We start from the raw sequence: 25,612 nt of genomic DNA on the forward strand, positions 1-25,612 counted from the left end.
TTTTTGTCCCCTTACCAAGGCCCTCCCTGTGGGGTGCTGGAGTTGGCCTGTGTCCTACAGGAGCTCCCCACAACCCCTCTCTTTTTGCCCAGAGTTCCTGCATCAGCTTCTCATACTGGAAGGAGACAGTGTCTATCCTGTTGAACCCAGACCGTCAGTCACCTTCTGCCCTTGTCAGCTACATTGAAGAGCCCTACATGGACATAGACAGGGACTTCACTGAGGAGTGACCTTTGGCCAGGCCTCGGGAGGCTGCTGGGCCAGGGTCAGTATGGGTGAGGGTGGCTATGTGTGCCACACACCCTGCCTGTTCCTTGACCCTCCCCTGCCTCCCTGCCGCTCTCTGCCTGCCCCAGGTCTTTAGGCACAGGCTCAGTGGGAGGAAGCATCCTGGAAGCCCTGGGCCTCTGGGTCTGAGGGCCTCAGTCATTGGGGAGCCTCAGTTCCCTCACAGTTCACAGATGAGGACAGGGGCGCCATGCCCACCCTTCCCTCATAACCCTGGGACTCTTGGCCTGCCCAGAGGAAGGAAACTTACAAAAAGAGCTCTGAGCTCCTGCCGGGTCTCTCGGCTGCCAGTCCTGGGTTAGGGAGGAGATGGGGTTCCCCCGTGTATGAGCCAAGCCTCCCCTGGTCCTCAGGCAGAGGCTCCTGGACAGGGTTGGGGGTACCAGAGAATGCTGCCTTCCCTCAGGCCTACCCATCTGTCCTTCCCTCGTCTTCCTTCAACTCCTCTGGTTCTGTTTGCTCATTGACCGCTGTGTCCATCCCAGGGGGTTCCTCCAGAAGTTGGGGGGCCTTTTCTCTCTATCCCTTGGGGCACAGGGTGGCTGTGCCTGCCCTGCCCTGCCCCAGAGCAGCATCTCCTGCCTGAGCCCAGACACAGGAGCTTGGCTGGGAACTCACCCTTGGCCCCTCCTGTGTTGCCAATTTATTAACAGCAAATAAACCAAGTAAATGGAGACTATTAAAGAACTTTATTTTAAATGACTGATGTGGACCTGACTTTGTCCATGGGACTGTGTTCGCTTCCACTGAACCCGAGAAATGAGAACAACAGCTATTGCTGCAGACGTGGCCTTTATTTAGGGTGATCCAGGGCTTGGGGAGGTTGGAGTGACAGCCAAAGGGGGTGAAGAAACCACGGGACAATAGATATCCTTCTTCATAGCCCAGGGGCTCGAGACTCAGGCTCTCACTCCTTGTGCTAAGAGGTGAGGGAGGATGAGTGAGCTGCACCACCTGCTACCCCAACCCATGCACCCCACATGGAAGGCGGTGCCCCTTGAGGCCCTCACCTTGGGGCCCAGGGCATCCCTGGTCCGCGCCCGCAGCTTATTGGCCTGGGTCTCTGCCATGTCAGCCCGCTCCTCCGCATCATCCAACTCGTGCTGGGCCTTGCGATACTTAGCCAGGTTGGTGCTAGCCTGCTGCTCCTGGGGGTATACACAGGGCCTTGGTTCTCCTTTGATAGTAACAAATGGTCATTCTGGTCCCCACCCCATCCCCAGAAGGAACGGGCTTCTCCTATTCTTCTACTCTACCTACCACCAGCCTCCCCCAGCACCAGGACCCACATCAGGAAAAAAGACAGAGAGACTACATCAGGAGGTGCCAGAGTGCCAAACTGCCCAAGAGAGGCAGCCCCCAAGCCTAGCCAGGGGAAAGCACACAAGGCTAGCGACAGCTTGGTCTAGTCCCTTCTGGAACTTTCAGGAAATTCTCTTCCTGCAGGGGGCAGGGTGGTCATTAAGCTCAGAGAATGGGAAAGCCTGCTGATGCCTCACCTGACCACAGGCCCTGGGGCATAGTTGAAATTGGGTTACCCTCAGCATCTGACAAGACCCTGGTGTGCTTACCGCCTCCTCAAACTGGCGCTTGTAGCTCTTGACTTTGCTCTGCAGCTTGTCTACCAGGTCCTGCATGCGAGCCAGGTTCTTCCTGTCCTCCTCGGCCTGGGCAGGCAAAGGAGACTCGGTTTGCCTCGATTGGGCCAGCTCCAGGGCCACCCCACAGGATGGACCCCTTCACCCACCTGGTATACAAGTTCCTTGACCCGGCGCTCATGTTTGCGCACACCCTTGAGGGCCTCAGCATGCTTCTTCTGCTCTGCATCAAGCTCGGCCTCCAGCTCCCGCACCTGCAGAGACAGCCAGTGGGTGGACCTGCGGGCAGTTCTCAGCTGCCTGCCCACCCACCCTACTGGGGAAGGACAGTGGGGCTGCACACACCTTGGCCTCCAGCTTCTGCACCTGCTTCTTCCCACCCCTGAGGGCGGCCTGTTCCGCCTCCTCAAGGCGTGCCTGCAGCTCCCGCACCGTCTGTTCCAGAGTCTTCTTCATCCGTTCCAGGTGTGCACTTGTGTCCTGCTCCTTCTTCAGCTCCTCAGCCATCATGGCCGCCTATGAGGGAGGAGGTGGCATGGTCAGGAAGTGACCAGCCCAGGGAAGATCCTTTGGCCTCTGCTCCCCCCCTGCCCCAACACAGCCCTGGCCGTCTCACATCAGTAATGGCCTTTTTGGCCTTCTCCTCAGCCTCCCGCCGCTCCTGGGCAGCCTCCTCTACCTCCCCGCTCAGCTGGGCCAAGTCCACCTCTAGCTTCTTTTTCTGGTTCAGAAGCCCCGTGTTCTAAGGGGAAGCAGAGTCTCAGCTGGCCAACAGGCCTCTGACCCCTCCCCAGTCCCTGTGGACATCCTTGTCCAGACCCCACCTGTGAATGGAGGAGGTTGAGGCGCTCAGTGGCCTCCAATAGTTCCTGCTCTGCCAGCCTCCGGCTGCGCTCGCCCTGTTCCAGGGCAGCCCGCAGCTCCTCCAGCTCTGCAGCCAACAATGCTGTGCGGCGCTCCAGGGCCTGCGCCTGCTCACGGAGCTCAGCAGCCAGCCGCTGCTCCTCATCACGCCCTGCTTGTTCCTCCTTGAGTTGGGCCTGCAGCAGTCGCGTGGCTGCCTGTGCCTCCATGGCCTGGCGGGTGACATGGCCCAGCTGCAGCTCCAGGTCATTGAGGTCACCCTCCATCTTCTTCTTAAGCCGTAGCGCCTCATTCCGGGCCCGCGTCTCTGCATCCAGGGAGGCCTGCAGGGACTCCACTGCACGCTGATGGTTGCGCCTGTGGGAGGGCAGGCGGAAGGGCAGGCTCGGCTCATGGAGAGGCAGGTGCGGAGCATGCTCTCACAAATGCCTAAGGATTGCTGGAGATATGAACCCGGTTGGATAACAGTTGTCCCTCCCAGTAGTAAAACCCCTTGTGGCTGCCTGTTGTCCAACAAAGCAGGCTCACAGACAGAAGTGAGGCCCTGAGACAGACATGGACTGGATTCTGGCTCTACCCCACTGTGTGATCTTGGGACAGTCTTCAGCCTCATGGAGATTTAACCTCTGGAATGGCGAGAACAACCCCAACCTGAGAAAGCCATGATGCAGAGACAGACTAGATGCCTGTGCCATATGCTGCCACGGGCATAGCAACACTGCTTTCTACCATTGCTCTGCTCTCAGGAGGCTGGGAGGAGGGGTACCAGACCTCAGGTTAGTGCACTCCTCATCCTTTTCTGCCACCTTTCTGTCCACTTCTGCCTTGACCTGGGACAGCTCCAGCTGGATCCGCAGTGTCTTAGTCTCCTCCAGTTCCAAGGCCCCCTGGGAATGCAGAGTAGGCAGTATGGGGTTGGGGCCAGGAGTGAGTGTTCAGGAAGCAGGGAGACATAGGTCAGCATCCACCCACCCCTGTAGCCAGTCCTGACCTCAGCTTCCTCCAGTGCTGCCTGCAGCTCACTCTTCTCCCCTTCCAATGCCTTCTTGGCTTTTTCTAGTTCCTGGATGCTCTTCCCGTTGAGGCTGACCTGGTCTGTGAGGTCACTGATCTCCTCTGCAGAATGGAGAGGGTGCTGAGGAGCACCCCTGGGCTCGCACCCCAACCCAGGTCACTTTCTACGCTCCTAATTTCCAGCGTAACCCTAAGATGCTTCCAACTCCACGTCCTACCCTGTAGGTTCTTGTTCTCCCTCTTGAGTGTCTCCAGAGCCTCAAGGGCCTCCTCATGGCTATGGCGTAGCCGAAAGAGCTCTGTGCCTAGGCCACGGGCCTCCCTCTGTGCCGCCTCCAGCTCCCGCTGCATCTCCTCCTCCTGTCGCCGCCGCTCCTCCAGGGCCCTCTCCAAGTGCCGCTGCTTCTTGTCCAGTGCAGCAGCTGCTGAGGTTGCCCGCTCCAGCTCCAGGGTCACATCCTCTGACTCGGTCTGCAGTCGTAGCTTGGCCTTCTCCAGTGATGAACACTTGGCATTTGCAGCCTCTACCCCCTCTTCTGCCTCCTGTAGCCGCAGGGCCAGCTTCTTTCTGGACCATGGACCAGACAGGGTGTGGACTATGGAGGGGGGGAGGCCAGCAGAAGAAGGGCCCTAGTATCTCCCCTTACCCCCTGCTGGCCCCAAGGCACAGGCATAAATGTGGTGATGGCCTAGCCACCAGATGCTCACTTGGCCTCTTCCAGCTCCTCAGTCCTCTGGATGGCATCTGCCTCATACTTGCTCCTCCACTGGGCCACCTCAGCGTTGGCCTTGGATAGCAGCCGCTGCATCTCAGCCTGGGCCTCAGCCTCCTCCTCATGCTGTTCCCGTAGGAGGTCACAGTCATGTCGCAAAGCCTGCACAGCATGGGCCAGCGCACTCTTGGCCTGCAGGGACATCGGGGGCCTCAGCATCAGTCTATGCTGACGGCCTCAGCATCCACCTGCCCACTCCACGATCACTGGTGCCAGTTCACCTTGCTCTCTTCCTCTAGCTGCCTCCGCAGTTCCTCCAGGCTCTGGGCAGCTGAGGCCTTCCCACGGCTCAGCTGGCTGATCAGAGACTCCTTCTCCTCCAGCAGGCGGCCCAGCTCCCCTACAGACAAAGGGGCAAGCAGGCAGGTCAGGTGGTACCTAGGTCCCACCCAGTGTGGCCCAGCTGAACCCTGACCTCACCATTCTCAGTCTGCAATCGCCCACGCTGGGTGTTCACATCTACCAGTTGCCGCTGCAGCTCCTCCACCTTGATCTTGGCCTCACTTAGCTGATCCTCATAGGCCCTGCACAGTTTCTCTGCACTGGCCTGGAAGTCAGAGTCAGGGGACAAGATGAGTTTGTGCACCTGAGGGCAGGATCTAGAGCTTCCAGTCAGAGACTGGGACCTGGCATCAGGAACTAGAAAGCTAGATACGGGCCCAGGATTCAAGGGGAGATCAGAGATTCACCGTCAGGGTCAGGGGTTCTGTTGCTAGGCTCATAGCTTAACTAAGGTCTTGGAGTGAGAGGGCTGGATCAATCTCAGTGCAAATGGGTCAGGTGGACGTTAGGGTACTAGATCTGGTGTCAGCCAAGGACAGTCACCAGAGGTCAAAAGTTCACAAGTCAAAGTTGGGTGCTGGGTTCAGAACAGGAGAATCATGACCAGTGTCAGTTCAGAGTTCAGGAATCAAAGGCTGAGGTCACAGCAACTATTGGGTCAAGGGTCTGAGGTCAGAATTGGAAGCTGGGTCAAAATGTTCTGGTGCCATCAGAATAGGGATGAGGAACCAGGGTTTGACATCAGGTCTGGTAGGGAAAGGTGGGATGCCATGTTAGTGGGTCCAGGGTCAGGTTCAGAGTGAAGGCTGCTGTGGGGTCAGTATTGGCATGGGGTGGCCAGGGGTCAGAAGGTGGAGTGAGCTGCTGGAATCAGACCTGGTTTAGAGTCAGGATGGGCCAGGGGTCCCAGGTCAGAGTGAGGAAGAAGGTTCATACCTTGCCTCGGGCCAGAGTCTCCACGCTGGCACCCAGATCGTCCACCTCCATGCGCAGCTCGCTCTTCTCCTTTTCCAGCTTTTGCCGTATCCGCTGCAAGCTGTCCACCTGTTCTCCCAGCTCAGCTGCGCCATCTGCCTGCTTGCGCCGCAGGGCTGCCACTGTGGCCTCGTGCCTCAGTGCCGCTTCCTCCAGTTCCCGCCGGAGCCGGCCCAGCTCAGCCTCGCGCTTGCGGCAGCCCTCACGCTGCCCGGCGGAGGCACCACCAGCTTCCTCGAGTCGCTCACTCAGCTCTTCCAGCTCCCGAGCCGCTTCTGCCCGCTGCTTTTCCACCCGGGCCCTGGCTGCACGTTCAGCCTCCAGCTCTTCCTCCAGCTCCTCCGCCCGTGCCTAGATCAGTAGGTAGGTGGCGACATCAGCTTGGTGGGCCTCTGACCTGGGCCTGGCCTAGCTGCCCACCCTCCCCCATGCACCTGCAGCTCCTTGATCTTCTTCTGCAGCTGGGTGCCCAGGAGCTGCTCGTCTTCCACCCGCAGGTTCAGCTGACTCAGCTCTGAGTCCTTCCTGGGATCAGGAGGTGGGATAAGCCAGCTCAGGCCCTGTCATCCACCTGAATGGGGCCCCCCAACCTCCAAGCAACCTCCTCCCCTGAAGCTCTAAGGGCCTCATTCCTGTGCACCTACTGCCCTCATCCCTGAACCAGGAAGGGCAGGCCACTACCTCTGCCCTAGTGACCCATTTCTCAACCCCACCCCCCACACTCACTGAACCCCCACAGTAACAGGACTGAGAGAATCCAGAAGGGAAGAACCTGGTCACACCCCACACCTACTTCTTGAGCTTCTCCTCCAGCTGCTGCTTGTCCTGCGTAGTATCTGTCACCGCCTCCTGTGTCAGCTTCAGGTCGCCCTCGAGCTTGCGCTTGGCCCGCTCAGTGTCCATGCGCAGCTTCTTCTCCTGCTCCAAGGAGCACTCCAGCTGTGGAGCAGGCAGGGCTCAGCCTCAAGCCAGCCAGTACTTGCCCACCCACCCCACGGCCCCTCCGCAGCCCTAACTCACATCCTCCACCTGCTGCTCCAGCCGCAGCTTGGCCTTGGCCAGGGCACTGACACGGTCCTCCTCAGCCTGTAGGTCGCCCAGGGCCTGCTGGTGGGCCTCCTGCAATGCCTTCTTCTCCTTGGTCAGCCGGGCCACTGATTCATCCAATGTGGCCATCTCCTCTGTCAGGTTCTTCACCTGTGCCAGGGCCAGGGTCACCAAGGGGACATCCCTCACCATACTCTGGTCTCAGCAGCCACCACCCACCAACTGCCCCTTCCAGCTGAGGGGTCAGACAAGTCACTTCACTGTGAGCCTTCCTCAGGCTGAGTGGAGAAATTAATGGGCGAAGATCACTGAGCCCTGAGCACAGTGCACAGCCCAGAGTAAGAGACTGGGCCATGTCAGCTGACTGTGGTGTCCACAGGTATTTGAGCTGTTCCTGATCCTATCCTGGTCTAGTTGTAAGCACCTGTGAGAACCTGAACGCGCACCCTCCACCCCCAGCCTCACTTTCTCCACTGTATAATGAAGTCAGTACCCCAAGGCTGTGAGCCACCATTGTGCACATAAGTGATAGAAGCCACGTCAGGGGTGTGACTGGGGGTATGGGCTCCTGCTATCCAGGTCTCATGGTCCTGGCTGGATGAAAATCACTAGCACTTGCAGAGTACCTAGTGTGTGAAGCCCTATGGAGTATGTTTGATGAAGGCCATTGACAAGCTGAACCCTCGGCTACCCTAAATGAGGTAAGTTCTGTTAACCATCTGACCAATGAGGAAACGAGGCCCACAGAGGCAGTTACCTGCCCCCAGGTTACACAATAGAGGACCAACAGAGTCAGGAGGGGATCTGAGGCTGCCTGGTCCCCACTGGTCCCCAGGCTGAGGCCCTTCCCCACAGCTGACCCTGCCCACACCTTGTTCTCAGTGGCTTGCTTTTCTTTCTCAGCCTTGGCCAGAGTCAGCTCCAGGTCATCAATGTCCTTCTTGAGCTCTGTACATTCATCCTCCAGCTTGCGCCGGCGAGCCGCCAGGTCAGCGTTCACCTCCTCCTCATCCTCCAGTCGCTCATTCAGCTCCTTCACCTTTGCCTCAAGCTGCACCTTGGACTTGATCAGCAGGTGGCAGCGCTCCTCAGCATCTGCCAGGTTCTCCTGCTCCTAGAGGGGACACAGAGTAAAGCCAAGCTGACGCAGGGCCAGCTGAGGCAGGACCAGCCAGGCCATTTGTTTGTCCATGAGGTTTGACATCCACACTCAGCTGGGCCCTGAAAACCAATGCCTTGACCTGCTCTTGGTCCTAGTGAGGAGAGGGGCAGAAGTGGCACCATGAAGAAAGTAACATTCCACAGGCTGGGGCAACCCATGGAGTGAGGCCTAAGAAGCACTCTAGGAGGAAAGCCCACTGCCCACACCCACAAGCTGGGCTAAGGCCTCGAGAGGTGGGCTGGGAAGTGTCAGGCATGTGGAGCCCTGCATGGCCGCACAGGGCTCCTGGAGACTGTCCTTGAAGGGGCTCTGTGTTCTCTCCCTGTTTCCTCGCTGCCTGGCTGCATAACCATCTCCAGCACTACTGATGACCACGGGGCTCTCCAGTGCTAGCCTGGGGCTGGCAGCAGCAATACTCAAACTCTGTGCTGAAGGAAGGACAATTTGTGCTATGCGCCTGGAGAGTTTCCAGACCCTTGGTCCCTACCCTCTGGTTAAGGCCCTGTCACTACCACCTAGGTGCCTATGGCCAGATAAGGGAGCAAGGTTCCATTTCAGGGGCAGCAAGGAAGGGAAAGCTGGGGAGACCACTCCTCTGCAGCTTCAGGGGTGAGGGCTTTAGGACACAGGGACAGACAAGGCCTGCCGATGGGGGGCCTTATTACATGGCACCTTCAGAGTAGGGAGAAAGACCCAGGTTAAGACCTGAGCAGCCAGAGAATTCCAGGGCCACCCTGGATTTGGATTTTGGGGGGTGTTTCTTCAGGGGATCCTGGGGTTCTCAAAGTGCCAAGAGGCACCAAGTCAATAAAGGGACTCCCTCATCCTCTCCCCACCCCACCACCACTCACTGCCTGTAGCTGCAAGGCCAGGTCGTTCTTCTCCTGGGTGACACTGACATGAGTCTCTTCCAGCTCCTGGCGCTTAGCCTCAGCAGCAGCGAGTGCCCCTCGAAGCCCCCGCAGCTCTGCTCGCAGGGCCGCCAACTCCTCCTCAGCCTGTGCTGAGCGCAAGAGTGGCTTCATCTTGAAGAAGAGCTTCATCCATGACCAATTCTTGACAGCGTTGAAGGCTCGGATGTTCCACTGGATGGTGAACAGGGCATCCCTGGGGAGAGGCAGCCCCTGTGAAGCAGGCCCAGTACTGCCCACTTCAAGGTGTGACTGAAGTTGTTGGAGCATCCCACTAAGAATGTGTTACCACATCTAGTCTTCCTAATGGTCCTGTGGAGTGGGTCCTTACACCTCTGCGTTAGGGGCAAAGACGAAGGGGCGGCCCAAGGCCCCTCAGGCCTGCCTCCAGGAGGTGCTCATGAGCCCCACATGTCTAGAGCAGCCTCTGCAAGAGTTCAAAGGCAGCAGAGGGGCTCAGCCACCAGGCTGTGGGGTCTGCCGCCTGGGTGTACTGCCCAGCACTCACTGGCTCTTTACTGGATCTGCCTCTTTTGCTGAGGGGGTAGAGGTAATCTTAAGACTGCCTCAAACTTTAGTCATGAAAATACAAATAAGGTATCTGTCCTGAGGCCTGGAAAACACTGAAAGCCATTCTGACTTCTCCAAGCCCTGACTCCAGTGGTATGCAGTGGAGTGGCAGGTGCTCTCAAATCTGGAGGCATGGAAATGGAGGCTGAGGGTTGGGGGCACAGAACAGATCCTCACCCCAACAAGCCATAGGAAGGGTAACTTGACCACAAGGCAGCATGACAGGGCTGTAGAGCCTGGTGGTTTTGTGAACCAAAGGACAGTGATCACACCCACCATCCTGTCCTCATCCCTTGTCTCATACCCACCTGCCTCCCAGCATGCGCTGGTACTCAAGTCTCATGAGGCGGCCCCGGCTCCGTGCCTGTAGCAATGTCAGCACCTTGGCCAGGCGCTGATCACGGAGCTCCTCTAGGACACCTAGAAGCCCAGCCTTGAAGAACACCTGGAGGTGGAGGGGACAGCCAGGTGTGACTCCTGCCCAGTGTGACCCCCACACCCAGGGTCAACCCTAATTCCAGTGTGCCTGGACCTTGGTGTGGCCAAACTGGTACTGGGTGTGTTCAATGTCCAGTGAGCCCAGCAGCTTCTCTGTGGCCTTCCTGCTGTCCATGAAGGTGTCATCTGGGATGGCACTGGGATTTAGGATGCGGTACCTAGGAAAGCAGGGGAAGGCTGGTGAGGAGAGGACGGGACACAGGCCACTGAGAATGGGGAAGCCATAGACAGAGAAGGAGACTGGGTAGCAGGGAACCATTCCTGGCCTTTCAGGAGTGGAAGCAGAAGTTCCAGAGAGGCACACTGAACAAGGCTGCAGGGAAAGTAGTGCCACATTGGGGAGCTGGGCACGTTCTGTTTGAAACCCTCAAGGTGTGTTTAAATGCCCTCAGGAAGTTCTTTAAGAGGATGTAGTTTTGACAAAAGACATCTGCTACTTTTATAATTATTCTAAAGCCAAAAAATTAAAAGGTGACATCCTGTACCACATCACAAAACTGAAAAAATTCTTCTCAAAATGAGTAAGGGGCTAGGCATGGTGGTGTATACCTGTAACCCAAGTGATTCAAGAGCCTGAGGCAGGAAGATTGCAAGTTCGAGGCCAGCTTCAGCAACTCAGTCAGGCTCTATGCAACTTAACAAGATCATCACAAAATAAAAAATAAACAGGGCTGCGAGCCGGGCGTGGTGTGTATGCCTGTAATCCCAGCAGCTTGGGAGGCTGAGACTGGAGGATTGCAAGTTCAAAGCCAGCCTCAGCAATGGCAAGGAGCTAAACAAATCAGTGAGACCCTGTCTCTAAATAAAATACAAAATAGGGCTGGGGATGTGGCTCAGTGGTTGAATGGCCCTGGGTTCAATCCCTGGTACCAAAAAAATTTTAAAAAGCAAGGATTCCCAGCACAACCATTTCTTAAATGGACACCTATACACATGCATAGAGGGCCATGTGGGCTGTAGCCCTTCACTCGGTGGACTCACTAAATAAAGCACGCGGTTCACTAAACCATGGGATGTTATACAGCCCAAAACAAAAAATGATGCAGACTTATGCTGCTGATAAGGAACAATCTTCAAGACTGGCAGCTACATGAAAAACAAACTGTGAGAGCTCCTGCGCCAGCACGGACAGTGTTTGACTGGATATCCTTTACAAATGACTATGTGGATGCCCACAGTTACTTCTAGAAGGGGAAAGAACTCTAGATACTTGTAGTCTAACAAAATCAAGTCTATGGAGGGAAGATGGAAGGGAGCTGATGGCAGTGACTGAGTGCTCACTGCATCAACCATCATGAAGTCCAGCTCTCCTGAGCTCCAGAAGAATAAAGCAAACTTCCTCCTTGACTTCTCTTCTGCTGCATACATTTCCAACGTGACATGCTCAAAGCAGAGTTCAAACCATTACCCTGTCACTCCCCCCAATCAAAATGCTCCACCTTTCATCTTGCGTCAACTTCCCGATTGCTCAGGCCCCAAACCTGGGAGGCACCATACTCTTTCCTTTTTCTTCCTTACTCTGTATCCTAGTCATTGTCAAGGCCTGTTGGCTCCATCTCCCATATTTACCCCAAGTCAACTCACTTCTCTTCCCAGGCCCCTCCCAGGTCTGAGCCACCACAGGGAGGCCTGCCCAGCCCCTCACTGTCCCCGGCCTCCTCTTCAGGGACTGGAACAATCATTTATCCCTTAGGCTCTATGTAAGCCTTTCCTACAGCATCCACCTGGAGCTGAGATCAGGGGAGGACAGCAAGGGTGGACTGGAGAAGGAGCCAGGCAGGGCCAGGGGCCACCCACCGCTGCCTGAAGTCAGCATAGAGCAGCCTGTTGGGGAATCCTTGGCGACAGATGCGGATCCCCTCCAGGACCCCATTGCAGCGTAGCTGGTGCAGCACCAAGAAGGCATCCATGACCCCTGGACGTGGTGGGGAAAAGGGAAAGGTCAGAGGTCTCGGGATCTACTTCAGGTATCACAGAGAATAGTATAGGCCCAAGGTTTGAGGCCTATAAGACCCTGCAAGGTGAGGGGGGAAGACTGGCTTCCCTTCTCCAGTGTCCCCCACATACCCAAGCCAGCCCTGGGGATACTACCTGGGGTCTTGTTCTCGTTGGGGACAATGCAGCGAACAAAGTGGGGCTGTGTGGCCCGCAGGTTGGTCATCAATTTGTTGAGGTTCTCCTGGGAGTGGGGAGAGTGGGGAGAAGGTACAGAAGGCAGAGAACCAGAATTGGATGCCACAGTGGATTGGGGCTGGAGAGGACTGGGCAGGGGTCCTAAATGTAGGTACTGGGAATGCAGTTCAGTAGTAGAGCGTCTGCCTAGCATGCATGAGGCCCTGGGTTCGATCCCCAGCATGCCAAAAAACACATCAGAGGTACCTAAATGTGCCTGCACCTTTGTTCTTTCACTCCTGCTCTATATGGCTTGGTCCTCTCCCATCATCACAACCAAAGCCTCCACCCCGCAGATCCCCATCCCTCACAGAGGCCCGTGGCTCCCTCCCCTTTCCCCCAGCCCTGCCCAGGCAGCTTGGGGACAGGTAGCAGCACAGACTTGCTGTGATGTTCACGTGGAGAGGAGTTAAACATCACTGCAAGTCTTAACAGCCACCCGCCCAGGGCGCAGGGGACATGGCGGGGAGCAGAGGATGGGCTGGAGGCTGGTGAGGGTGAGGGTTTGCACAGGGCCCACTCTGGGCCTCACCTTGTGCAGCTGGGACACCGTCTGGAACGATGCTGCCTTCTTGCGCTTCTCTTTCACCCCAGACTTAGGGGGCTCAGCTATTGAGAGACATGGGACCCAGTCAGACACTCCAGAGAATGCCACTCTGTGGGCCCCTGTGGGAATGGCAAGCTTGTCCCTCAGTACTCACTGGAGCAAGAGCCTGCATAGTTCTCATAGAGGGTGGCCAAGAGCCTGTTCTGTGACTTTTGAAATATGGGGACCACAGTCTCATTCAAGGGATCCTTGTTTTTCTCCAGCCAGCCCACAATGCTGTAAGGCACCTAGCAGAGGCAAGACGGGTGCTGAGCCAAGGCGAGGGAACCCTGAGGAGGGCATGGCCGAGGGCTGCGATTCCAACAGGTACCTACCACACCTGCATAGTGGACCACCTCAAAGTGGGCCTGGTACTTGCGCTTCTTGTCAGGCCGAGGCTGCTGGAAATTGGGTGATTTCCCTGCATGGTTGTCATAGAGCTTGGCCCGGAAGCTGGCATCAGAGGCCTTGGGGAACATGCACTCCTCCTCCAGGATGGACAGGATGCCCAGCGGCTGGGGACAGGGAACAAACTTGAAGCTCCAGACCATCCTGGCTGAGCTGGACCCTTGTTCCCCAGACCACCTCCCTCTGGGAAGGCATTTCAGCCCCAACCCATTTCAGATCCCACCTCAACCCCGCAGATCCCTATGCCTCACAGAGACCAGACCCACTACTGGGAGCCCCACCTCCTAAGAGAGAAAAACAAAGTGTGAGTGTTGGCTTCTAACCCACTTATGCACAATTCACAACAACTGAATTTTGTTTGCTCATGATGTATGTAAACCCAAACTGGCATCTCACCTCCTCAACATCCATGACTCACACATTCTCATATGCAAATACATAATAAAAACCAGAGGCCACCAAGTTCACATGGCTTCCTCACTATCTGTGGGGACTTTATGCCTCACTAAACTTCACTTAAACTGAAATTTAATTAACCTATTAAATGGGAAAATGATTATCTTTAGTGCCGATATAACAACAAAAGAAATCAATCACCAAAATGCCCAACAGTTGGGGATTAAATGAGAATCATGTGCTCCAGGACCTATTCTGTGCAACAATATTCAAAATACATGTTCAGAGGAAAAGTAAGATATGAACCGAGTTTGTATCCATAAAGAAAGTAAATACTCAGGACAAAGGATTTGGAGGAAATTAACTCAAGGGCCAAGACAGGCTGTATTAAGTTGGAGGGAAACATTTTTAACTTTTTATTTATTTTGTTTTTTTAAAAATATTTTTAGTTGTAGATGGACACAATACCTTTATTTTGTTTATTTAATTTTTTTATATGGTGGTGAAGATCAAACCCAGCGCCTCACATGTGCAAGGCGAGTATTCTACCACTAAGCTACAGCCCTAGCTCTTACCCCTTTATTTCTAATATTTATTTCCAAATTTAATTTTACTCCATTCGATACAATGGGGAAATATATAATGTTTCACAATTAAGTAAACATGGAAATACTCTGTCCTGCGCAGGGCAATTCTGAGGACTCCGTGAAATTTTGGCTGCAAAATTATGTGCACCCATGGTGGGTGTCATTGCCAACAGACTTTCATACTCATGTTGCTCACACAAACCAACACAGATTCACATCCAATGCAGCACATCGACGCAAACTTTCCCACTCATACCTAAGTACACGGTCACAATCACACATGCATATGCTTACTTCAATGCAAAACCACTCACGCACACTTACACAGGCTTTCTCACAAACAAGCACACACTCCCCTCCTCACAGTGGCCTTGCCTGGGGCCCCACCTTCTCAATGAGGTCAATGCAGGGCTGCAGGTCAAGGCCAAAGTCAATGAAGACCCAGTCGATGCCCTCACGCTTGTACTCCTCCTGCTCCAGCACAAACATGTGCTGGTTGAAGAACTGCTGCAGTTTCTCATTGGTGAAGTTGATGCACAGCTGCTCAAAGCTGTTAAACTATGAGAGGGAGGTGGCCTCAGCAGAGGGGATACAGAGGAACATACACAAGCTCGCCCTGCCCCCTCCCACCACAGTGCCTCACCTCAGACAGAACAAAGCCAGGGGTGTGGGCCTATTCTCACCTCAAAGATCTCAAAGCCAGCAATGTCCAGGACCCCAATGAAGAACTGCCGGGGCAGCTTTGTGTCCAGTGTCTGGTTGATCCGAGACACCAGCCACCGAAACAGCCGGTCATAAGTGGCCTTGGCCAGAGCCCCCACAGCAAACACCACCTGGGGGGAAGAAGGCTGGGCTGGGACCCGGTAAGGAGGGGATCCTGCCCAGCTGTCTCCAGGTGGGCCTCCACTCACCTGCTCCACACTCTGCCCCTTGGTCACATACTCATTCCCTACACGCACCCGGGGGTGCAGAAGGCCCTTGAGGAGGTCCCCACTGCTGACGCCCATCAGGTAAGCAGCCTTATCAGCACCTGGGAAGGCACAAGCATTGGATAAGAAAGGAGGATGACAACAATGTGGGCACTTGGCTCTACTGCCTCAACCTGGGGTTAAGAGAAGGGTGGAAAGGGTTAAGTTCAGGGCCAGCACAGGGTCAGCCTCAGGAGGGTAAAGGTCTGGAGCTTTGAGTCAGGAGCACATAAGACTAAGGTCAAAGGCTGTGAACAAGAGTGAGGGCTAAAGATCACATAGGTCATGGTAATGGGGTCAATGTGAAGGCCAGGTCAGACTAGGGTCAGGGCCCCCTCACTCTCAGTGCCATCAGCCTCAGCTTGCTCCTCTCGCTGCTTCTGCTTGAACTTCATGTTGCCAAAGTGCAGGAGGGCACCCACGATCTTGTAGCAGGCACACTTCTCATCCACACTGAAGCCCAGGATGTCCATGGCATGCTAAGGGTATAGGGAACACAGAGGGTTCAGAGAAGTCGGGGCCCCTCCAGGGTCCCCAGGCACTGCCTGCTTAGAGTGCTCCCTGATCCCTACCCAGCCCACACATTCATGAGGCCCCACAGCACAGGCACTCTGCTCAGCTCCCCTGCCCAACAGCCCATACGTCTGTGGCGATGAGTTCCTCTCCATCGTCCATATTATCCACGGTGATGACACCCTGGCTGCAGAAATGGTAGTCGTAGGGGTTCATAGACAGAAGCAGCATATCTGTGGGCACAGGGAGCAAAGGGCAGATCAGGCTACATCCACCAGGCTGCTCTCCCTCCCCCATCCCAGCATGACAGACCTTAGGGGGTCCAGCCAGCAGCAGTCTAGGGCCCTCCCAGGATTGGCCTAGAGCCTGTTTCTGATCCCCAACCCCATACCTTCTTTTTATTTGTTCAGTTTTTTGTTTGTTTGTTTGAGTACTAGAGATTTAACCTAGGGCCTTGTGCTTGTTAGGCCAAGAGCTCTACCATGGGGCTACACCCCAGTCCCTTTTATTAGTTTTGTGTGTGTGTGTGTGTGTTTTAATTTGGGGGGATTCTCTTTATTTATGCTTCACTGAAGAATGAACCCCAGTCCCTCATGGCCATCCCTCTGGCCCAAATTCCTAGTGCCGGGACACAGGGAAGGCCAGATTCTGCCCTCAAGGAGCTTATAAAGGAGGGAACTTATGAATGGTCACTGGGTCCACTGTGGCATAGATCAGGGGACTTTAATCTCAGGAGGGACTTCAGTTTCTCACAACACTGCCAGGACAATGGAACTACGAGGGCTGCTGCCGGCACAGGAAAGAGAGAACTCAGTAATAACCAGAAGGCCCAGAAAGGAGTGAGGGACAGAACAGGCGCTGAGTACCCAGGAGGGAACAGCCATCCCAGGGGCTGGCCTTCTGGGGTCCAGGAGGGGCCAGGGAGTCCCTTTGGGTTATGACTCCTCCCCTCCATCCCTGGCCCTCACCCTGCAGCTCTGGCTTCTTCCCAGAGAGGATCTGGTAGTAGATGTGGTAGCCACGCTCACCAGGCAGTTGGAAGATCACTCGAGATTTCTCTAGGAGATCTGAAGAAAGGGGCACTGACCTTCCATCTCCTATACCTCCCCAGAGCAGTTACTCCGAGGGGACAAGGGATAGGGAGGAAGTGACAGTGAGGCACAAGGGGTGTGTAGGGTTGCTGTGTCCACACACAGGTCTGCATGTGTTGGGAGGGTCTCTCTCCGTCAGCGCCTGTGTCACTCTGTGAGATGTGTGTCTATTTGCACCTGTGTATCTCTGGCCAGATGATGAATGTGTATTCTCATGAGTGGGTGTGTGCACGTGTGTGTCTGTGTGGAGATTTCTATTTGCGGTGGTTAGCCTGGGTGTGCTATCTATCAGATTTGACATGCATCCAAAGGTGGGAGGCAGTCAGCACAAGGACTCTCCTGTGCAAACCATTCATGTGGCCCAGGCGTGGTGTCTGGGTAACTGGACTGTGTCAGAATGAGCAACCACCCAGAGAGGTGTTAGGAGCATCCCAGCAGGTTTTCTGGAAGGGTGGGAGACATGTCGACATGAGGCTAAGGCAGGAGGAGCAGAGGGCAGGTACCCTGTCAGGGGCCATGGACAAGGCAGGATGCAGGCAGAGGCCAAATCACAGCGGCCTTACTGGCTAAATAAGGATTGGGGTCTTCATCTTCAGATAACAAGATTTGGGGAAGGTTTTGAAGCAGGAACAGGTTAGGATCAGAGAGACTGCGGCTGGAAGACCAAGCAGAGGAGTGAGGCTGGGAGCCCTAGGGAAGCTGGTGTGACATTACGGTGAAAGCAGGGTGGCCTGAAATGGGCAGTGGTCTGATGGTGGAGCCCAGAGGACTTGAGAGGGATGCTAAGACTGAGTGGAAAGGCTCAAGCCAGCTCTGTCCCTCCCCACCCCACCCCTCCTCTCACCCGGACTCACAGCTGTCAATATCCGCAGAGGCCAGCTTCCCAGAGGGACCAAAGTGAATGCGGATGAACTTGCCCTGCAGGCAGAGGGGCTGCCCTGAGCCAAGGGGCTCAGCCGGTGTTGCCCAACCCACTGAAGCTCCCACCACAGGGATCCTCCTGGCTGCTGATCTCCCTCCACCCCCAGCCACCCATCACCCACTCCCACCGCAGCCACTCACAAAGCGGGAAGAGTTGTCATTCCTCAGGGTCTTGGCATTGCCAAAGGACTCCATGGCAGGGTTAGCCTCAATGATTTGATCCTCAAGGGTGCCCTAGTGTGGGGCAGGGGTGAGGAATCTGTCAGTCCTGGGCCTGCTGACTGGGAAGGCAGGGCAGCCCACGGACCCTCTGGTTGGGAAGGGGGTCCTCAGGACCTCATCATTGTTGACCCCTCACAGTGGCCCCCATACTTACCCCAGTTTTTGTTGCCAGAAATTGCTGGAGTGTGGGGAGAAGGAATATAATATTAGAGGATGTGAGGTCTCACCATGTGTTGGGGGAAGGAAGAGTTAGGAGGACAGTGAATGTTAGTCACCAAATATTCACAACAGTGAATGCAGCTCCCCCGCCCCATAGCTTGGCTCCCTGGGCTATTAGGAGCGATGTTAGAAAGGCTAAGTGGGCACAGTCCTAGCTAGCAGCTTCAGGCAGGGGCTGCATTAGGGTCTCCTCCTCACAGCCCATTCCCTCCCCTGTCCAGTAGTCCCTCATTTTCCACGCCTATGCAGTGCTGCCCGTCCCAAGCCCTAGGGGCTCCTGACTAAAATCTACTCTGCTTCAGAGCCCAGCCAAAGTGCCCCCTCCTGCAGGAAGGCCTCCCTGATGCTCTGTGGTGGGGAGAGACCACTTTCCTGCTCTGAACCTTCTTATCCTAACCTCCCTCTGATGGCCCTTCTATACACTTCTTTGTACTGTGATTAGGTGTGTTTTTATTATATGTTCTACATCTATTATTATTCAAAATGGCCCTACCAGGCACACATTATTAGCCCTAATTTGCAAATGAGAAACCTAAGACCCAGAACTGGGAGCTGATCTGCCCAAGTGGGATGGCAGAGTGGGCCAAACCAGTATCCTGCCTCCCTCAATGCCTACAGTTATTGTGTTTCTCACCCAGAGGAACTTAAGGAACTGAGCCATGCTCCCCTCCCCTCCTAGCTCATCCTTCTCTCCCCTACTCTGGATGTCACAAGCCTAGGAAGCAAAAGAGAAGAAGGAAGGGATAAATTCTAGAGAGAGCAGATATGCCAAAAGGGACTTTGGGGGTTATTCATTCACTTATTCGCCTCCAGGGAGCCCAAGACTTTAAAATGGCCCCAAGGGTCGGTCGTGGTGGGGCACACCTGTAATCCCAGTGGCTTGGGAGGCTGAGGCAGGAGGATAGTGAGTTCAAAGCCAGCCTCAGCAAAAGGGAGGCCCTAGGCAACAACCCTGTCTCTAAATAGAATACTAAATAGGGCTGGGGATGTGGCTCAGTGGTTGAGTGCCCTTGAGTTCATTCCCCTGTACCCACTCAAAAAAATGCCCCCAAAGACACTGGTGGGAAGGAGGCAGAAGGAAATGGCAGGTCCCCCCTCTCCACACCTTCCATCTAGTATCTGTATGCAGGGCTCCCTCCAGGGCGGTTTAGCCAAATAAGAAGGAGAAGGGAGAGGGCTGGTACAGTTCCCACGTCCTGTGGGCGGCCTTTCTTCCATCTCCCTTGTCTGTCCATTTATCCTGGACTCCTTTCTGCCAGGTGCTCCCTGCCCCCAACGCAGTTAGTCCTTACCAGCTCTGGCCTTTCCCTGCCACTTTCCTACTGCTGGACCTACCTACCCAACTTTCTGTAGATCTCCCCAAAGGCCTTTTGGGGGTTTGGAAAACAGGGTGGGAAGGGATGGAAGAATACCAAAAAGTCAACAGCAAAAAACAAAACAACAAAAACAACAACGGCCACAACCAAAAAACAAAACAAAGGTCAAAAACCAAGAAAATAAAATGGGGGAAAAAAGAAAAGGAGGGAATAAAAAGTGGAAAAGAAGAAAAAAAGAAAAATGCCCCAGAATAAAGCAAGGCTCAACAGGACCGGGAGTGGAGGCTGTGCAGGAGGCCTTGGGCTTCCGGAAGGAAAAGGCAGCCCATTGTGGGGTTGATGCGTGGGGGTGAGGGGAGAGCCTCGGACTCTGAACAACTGGCCCCTGAGCTAGAAGTAGAAGACAAGACCGAAAGAAAAAAAAAAAACAAGAAAGAAAGAGGGAGGAAAAAAAAGAAGAAGAAGAAGAAGGGGAAGAAAGAAAAGAAAAAAAAAGCGAGAAGCAGTGGGAATCTGTGCCCAAGCGGGCGAGTCTTACGGCCTTCTTGCCTGGCCCGTCTCCCAGGGCTGCGACGATGGCAAAGTACTGAATGACCCGCTTGGTGTTAACCGTCTTACCGGCCCCCGACTCTCCGCTTGGACAACACAAACATGAGTCACCAATGCCCATCTGGCCTAGTACCCCCAGCCCCAATGCCCTATCCTATGATACCCTTCTCTCCTTCCCCCATCACTCAACACCCAACTCAGTACCCCCAAATCCAAACCCTCAGGGAAAGATCAACCCTCCCTGTGCTTAAGCAAGCCAGCAGCCCATTCCTGTGAGGACACGCATGAGGATGCCTCAGTCCACTGAGCACTAACTTAGCTCCAGGTGCTAGGCCAAGTACTTGACCTCCACTGGCTCAGTTAAGCCTTAGAAAAGAAACCCTGTAGACAGGCACCATTATCATTTTATGCATAAGGAAATGGGCCCCAGAAGTTCTGGACTGTCTCTGCTGTGTGCCACGCACATGTATCGACTCACTGACTCCTTATTATTCTACATGGAAGGTAGGATTGTTCTATTTTTATTGGTGAGGCTCAGAGGCCCAGGGCACAGAGCAGGAAATGGAAACATGAGAACCTGAATCCAGGTCTATCTGGTTTCAAGGCCTCTGCTCTTAACTACCAGGCTGCAAGTTTTTGCATGTGTGTGTGCATGTGTACACACAGACACTGTCCGTATTGGCTTGGCTGGACATGAACCCTATATGTAGGAAATCTACCACCTTCCTTTACCTTCAAAGGAAGAAGGATCAGATACAAGGAAATGATGAGGATGAGGAAGGGGAAAGGAAATCCCTCTTTCTCCCCCTTTTCTCTTGAAAATTAGAACCCCCAAAGGATCAAGGTGGGAGATTCTGGGCCTAGGGAGAGGCAGTACTGGAGCTGGGCATCCAGAAAGGCTCAGGTCTGATTTAGCTTCAGCTGGCACACTGGCTCCAGGTGGCAAAAGCCCTGCCCTTAAGCACCCTGGATTCAAAGCTGGGAAATAATTTTGGTTCTGTCCCCTTCCTGAGTACTTCCCACCCCACCCCCGCAGCCCCACACTCACGTGATCAGCATGGACTGGTTCTCCCTGTCTGGAAGAAAGGGGAGGGTAAGAAAAGTCAGCCAAGGAGGAACACCTGGCGTGTTGGGGCGGTGGGGGGCGGCAGCCCCCAACAACCCAGGACAAAACCAAGGACAGGTCTAATCTGGAGAGGAGCATGGCTGCGCTAGTCTCCTGCGGCATCAGAGGAGGGCAGTGCAAGAGGAGGGAAGGGCGTCCTCTACAGAGGCCTCCCTGGGGCTGGGCTAGAGGACTTGAGCGGAGGAGAGGAGTGGAGGCAGCTCTTACTGCGCAGCATGTCGTTGTAGGCATTATCTGCCACTGCGTATATATGAGGCGGGGCCTCTGAGCGGCGCTTTCCCTTGTAAGCGGCCACAACTGAAGCCGTGTAGACAGGGAGCCATTTGTAGGGGTTGATGGTGACACAGAAGAGGCCCGAGTACGTCTGAGGAGACAGTTTATAGGTAGGGTTTTGTTTTAGGGGTACAAATTCACATTCCCAGGCACCAGTCCCCAAAACACCATGACCCCTGCAATATCCAAGGAGCCACTTGAGGTGCCAGGCCACATCCTCTTGGCTGCGGACCCTACTCCCATCCTCAGGTCTGCCCCCAGCTGGTGACTCCGCCTCCACAGGGCACAGCTGAACCTCCTGCCTCGTCTCAGCGGTTACAGCTGCACCCCTGTGGTCCACGCCCTGGATTTGCCTCCACAGCACTAGGACTCCACCCCACCCTACCTGCGGCCGCCTTTCCTTTTGCCTAGGCTGTTCCCCAAGCCCAACCTCTGCCACTACAGTTTGGCCCCTACAGCCCCAGAGCCATCCTTCCAGCCCACCTCTAGCCACAAGCATTGGCAGCCCCACCCCAGCCCACGGCTCACGTAGATCATCCAACGAGCATAACGCTGGCGCAGGTTGTGCAGCACTGAGGCCTCATTGAGGTGTGTCATCATGGCCATGTCCTCGAGTAAGTCGAATCGGGGCGGGTTCATAGGCTGCAACTCGGTTTCCCGTACTGTCAACACCTGCCAAGAAGGTGTGTCACAGCAGGCAAACCCACTGACCCTACCTCTTAACATTCCCAGACCCCAAAGTATGGATCCCAAGGGTCAGGAGCTTTGTTCCCAAGAATACAGGGACTAATCTCAGGAAAAGGTAAGCTGAACCTTCTGGTCTTTGGTCTCCACGTTGACTCTGCCCCCGGTAGCCTCTGACTTGACCTCGGCCTCCACATAGGCATCCTGTTCATCTGGCACCCAGACCCGCTTCTTTCCTAGGTGCCAGAAAGATCATTGGGCCTTAGAGAGCTGCTTGAGCACCTCCAAGGGTTCAGGTGGGGTTCCCAAGCCTGTTCATAGAGTTGTACCCCTCCCAGAAGCTACTCCACCAGATCTCCAATGATGCCCTGATGGGATGTAACAGTCTGGGAAGCACATGTGCTTCAGCCCTATTTGCCCTACAACCTGGGGAAATCCCTCGTTCTCTCTAGGCCCATTCCCTCAAATGTAAAATGTCATGAGGCTTTCCTAAGGTCCTATATAAAGCAGCCCCTCAAAATCAGGCACATAACTTCCAGGGGGTTCCTGCCTTCCCCATTTCATTTATGACTCAGGTCTAACTGTCCTGTACTTTGCTGACACCTCTTTCCAGCTGGTCTCAGAGCTTTGGGTAGCACAGATTTTGTGGTAGTTAAACACATGGACTAGGGTTGCAGACTGAAGTTTCCCTTCCCTTCTACTTCTAGCCAAGAGACTCCTTCAGGACCTTCTACTTAACTTGAAGGTCCCAACACAACATAATGCAGACTCATTTGTTTAAAAAAAAAAAAAGAAAGAAAAAGAAAAAAAGCTTATTTAACAATTCAAGGTAGCAATAGCAGAATGCTAAATCAAGCAGCAGACCCTTCTAAGCTCCGTCCCCTGTGCAACCACAGAGATTACACACCCTTAAAGGCCCTGTCCCCCCCTTCCCCATTGTAGAGAAGATGCATACAAAGTCATCTGCTCTGGACCTGGCTCACAATAAGCACTCGATACCCATTGCCTATTGTTATTATTGTCCTATGAGCAATCCAAGTCATAAATAGTAGTCTTTATTTCTGTCTCTAACAAACAGTGACTTTGGCTCTGTGGAAAGCACTAAAAATAAGACCAGCAAAGGTTTTGTAGACATGTTGGGAACATCAGCACACATGCTACTGGTCTCATCTCAGAGGCCTCAAGTTCCAGCCTGAGTCTTCACAAACTACAGCTCCAGGAGGCAGGTGGTATTATCCCATTTTATAGAGAGACAAATTGAGGCTTGCTGATAGACACACAGTGATGTACACATGATCCCTAGGATTTTAGCCTCTAAGACCCAGAATCTGAGGGCCAGGTCCAGAGCTAAGGCTGTCAGCCAGAGTGCCACTTCAGCCCCAACTGGAATGCCACTCCTCTCCATTCCTGATCTGAGTTCAGAAAGGCTTCTCTGAGGCTGTATCTATCCACCCTGCCCCCCAGCCTTCACTCACCATCCCACGGGACAGTGTGCACCTTCATCAGCTCCTGGTAGCCCTGGCGGAGGTAGCGGGCAGACTCTCCAAGTTCACTCACATCCATCATGGCAGTAAGACGTGGAGAAAAAAGGCCTGGAAATCTGGGGAGTTCAAGGCGGTCCTAGGCAGTAGGCATTGGAATATGGCAGTGACGAGGAAACTGAAGGACCAAGGGCCCCACACTGGGCAGGATCCTCCAACCCAGAAGGCCTGATACTAGGTGACTCCCTGGGTGAGCCCCCAAAACACACACACATACACGCACGCACACATTCACACCCTCTCAAATACCACAGCATCCTCTCCTACAGATATGGAAGATCTTTATCCACCCATGGGAAATCTTGCCTGCCAACCATCTGGCTCCAACCCCAGCCCTGGTCACCCACCTCAGCACCACAGTGAGGGCAGGGAGTTGTGCTACCCCTTTTATTGCTGCCGTCAAGGTCATTGGAGGAGAGCTATGTCAGCAATCTCCACGTGTCACAGCCCCCCCAGCCTGGCCACAGGACACAAAAGGCAAATTCCCTTTTATCTCTACCAGCATGGCCCCTGGGCTATTTTTACCTCCCATTGTCAGGGGATCACAAAGGCAGAGAGAGACACTCCACTCAGAGACAGGGAGGCTGGGATTCAGAGACTGACAGGGGCAGAGACAAGGCAGTGGGGAGCTCAGAGATGGAAACTGAGTTACAGAAAATCTGATACACCCACAGAAAGACCCTCACCCTCAGAAACAGAGAACAAACAGACTCAGAGAGGGGAACCACAGAACGCCCTCTGAGGCCATCTACTTTCATTCTCCTTACACATCCAGGGATGCAGAATCCCAGAGAAAGAACACTGGCCAAGCCTCACAAATCAGCAGAGACAGATGCAGTAGAGAAACCGAGAGTGAGACATCCCTCTCCAGGACCTGGACACTGTCTCTTGTTGCCCTGCTTCTGTTTCCATCTCTCTGAGGGGACCTAGGGCAAAACATATAGGAAGAAAACCAGCCCTGGGGCCACAGAGTAAAGGAATGATTGAGCTGAAGAGGAAGCAAACCCAGGAAATTTAGATCAATTAGGAACCCCTTCATATTCCGACAGTCAAGATTCAAAGAAGTCAGGCCCACACTTACAATTCCAGTGACTTGAGAGGCAGAGGTAGTAGGATCTTAAGTTCAAGGCCAGCTTTAGAAACTAGGCAAGATCCTGTTTCAAAAAATAAAAAGGGCTGTAGATGCCAGGTGTGGTGCACATGCTTGTGATCCCAGTGACTTAGGAGACTGAGGCAGGAGGATTGCAAGTTCAAGATCAGCCTTTGCAACTTAGCAAGCCCTAAGCAACTTAACAAGATCCTTTCTCAAAATAAAAAATAAAAAGGGACTGGGTGTGACTCAGTAGTTGAGTGCCCCTGGGTTCCATCCCCAGTACTGCAAAAAAAAGAAAAAGAAAAAAAAAAAAAAAGAAAAAGATTCATAGGTATAACTGCCATTCTAACTGGCATGAGATGTAATCTTAGTTTGATTTGCATTTCTTTAATTACTAGAAATGTTGAATATTTGTTGATTGAATGTATATCTTCTTCTGAGAAGTGTCTGTTTAGCTGCTTAGCCTATTTATTGATTGGGTTGTTTTTGTTTGTTTGGTGTTAAGTTTTTTGAGTTCTTTATATATCCTGGAGATTAGTGCTCTATATGACGTGCATGTAGCAAAAATTTGCTCCCCAAATGTAGGCTCTCTCTTCACCTTATTGTTTCTTTTGCTGAGAAGAAGCTTTTTAGTTTGAGTCCATCCCATTTATTAATTCTTTTTTTTAATAGTTTTATTTTATTTATTTTTTTATATGGTGCTGAGGATCAAACCCAGGGCCTCAAATGTGCTAGGTGAGCACTCTACTGCTGAGCCACAACCCCAGCCCACCAATTATTAATTCTTGATTAAAAAAAAAAATTAGCTGTTGATGGACCTTTATTTTATTCATTTATTTATATGTGGTGCTGAGAATCAAACCCAGTGCCTCACACATGCAAGGCAAGTGCTCTACCACTGAGCTACAACTCCAGGCCTAATTCTTTTTTTTTTTTTTTTTCATATTTATTTTTTAGTTTTCGGC

General features: G+C 53.7%; 2 protein-coding genes across 8 annotated transcripts in view; one reads left to right on the plus strand and one right to left on the minus strand.

Moving 5' to 3' along the window:
- LOC107139950 (transient receptor potential cation channel subfamily C member 4 associated protein) overlaps positions 1-987 on the plus strand; it is a 61,132-nt gene extending 60,145 nt beyond the window's left edge. For both annotated transcript variants that reach the window (XM_048811077.1, XM_015482873.2), the window contains exon 18: positions 93-987. In XM_048811077.1, the coding sequence (XP_048667034.1) occupies positions 93-230 (138 nt within the window). In that variant the 3' untranslated portion in view covers positions 231-987. The remainder of the gene's footprint in view (positions 1-92) is intronic.
- On the minus strand, positions 955-23,992 carry Myh7b (myosin heavy chain 7B). Of its 6 annotated transcripts, XM_048811072.1 has the most exons (42): positions 23,902-23,992; positions 23,489-23,633; positions 22,143-22,249; positions 21,858-22,001; positions 21,264-21,420; positions 20,979-21,006; positions 19,920-20,016; positions 18,001-18,024; positions 17,766-17,858; positions 17,558-17,621; positions 16,581-16,679; positions 15,742-15,845; positions 15,440-15,578; positions 15,043-15,161; positions 14,815-14,964; positions 14,519-14,689; positions 13,076-13,255; positions 12,856-12,988; positions 12,687-12,763; positions 12,074-12,161; positions 11,780-11,897; positions 10,017-10,140; positions 9,793-9,929; positions 8,855-9,110; positions 7,713-7,955; positions 6,815-6,991; positions 6,588-6,733; positions 6,229-6,319; positions 5,756-6,145; positions 4,958-5,084; positions 4,759-4,877; positions 4,473-4,669; positions 3,983-4,332; positions 3,742-3,866; positions 3,522-3,637; positions 2,711-3,107; positions 2,503-2,628; positions 2,232-2,402; positions 2,036-2,140; positions 1,860-1,955; positions 1,299-1,436; positions 955-1,207 (listed from the first exon to the last, which is right to left on the minus strand). In XM_048811072.1, the coding sequence occupies exons 2-42, from the start codon at positions 23,577-23,579 to the stop codon at positions 1,196-1,198; spliced, it is 5,826 nt and encodes a 1,941-aa protein (XP_048667029.1). In that variant the 5' UTR covers positions 23,580-23,633; positions 23,902-23,992; the 3' UTR covers positions 955-1,195. The 6 variants fall into 6 exon arrangements, with proteins under 6 accessions (XP_048667029.1, XP_015336878.1, XP_048667030.1 ...); XM_015481392.2 differs by lacking the exon at positions 23,902-23,992 and having other exon boundaries at positions 23,489-23,895; XM_048811073.1 differs by lacking the exons at positions 19,920-20,016; positions 21,264-21,420; positions 23,902-23,992 and having other exon boundaries at positions 20,979-21,002; positions 23,489-23,895.
- Between the last annotated feature and the right edge of the window lie 1,620 nt (positions 23,993-25,612).

This window comes from Marmota marmota, unplaced genomic scaffold (assembly GCF_001458135.2).
Source record: "Marmota marmota marmota unplaced genomic scaffold, marMar, whole genome shotgun sequence".
NCBI classification, from domain to species: Eukaryota; Metazoa; Chordata; class Mammalia; order Rodentia; family Sciuridae; genus Marmota; species Marmota marmota.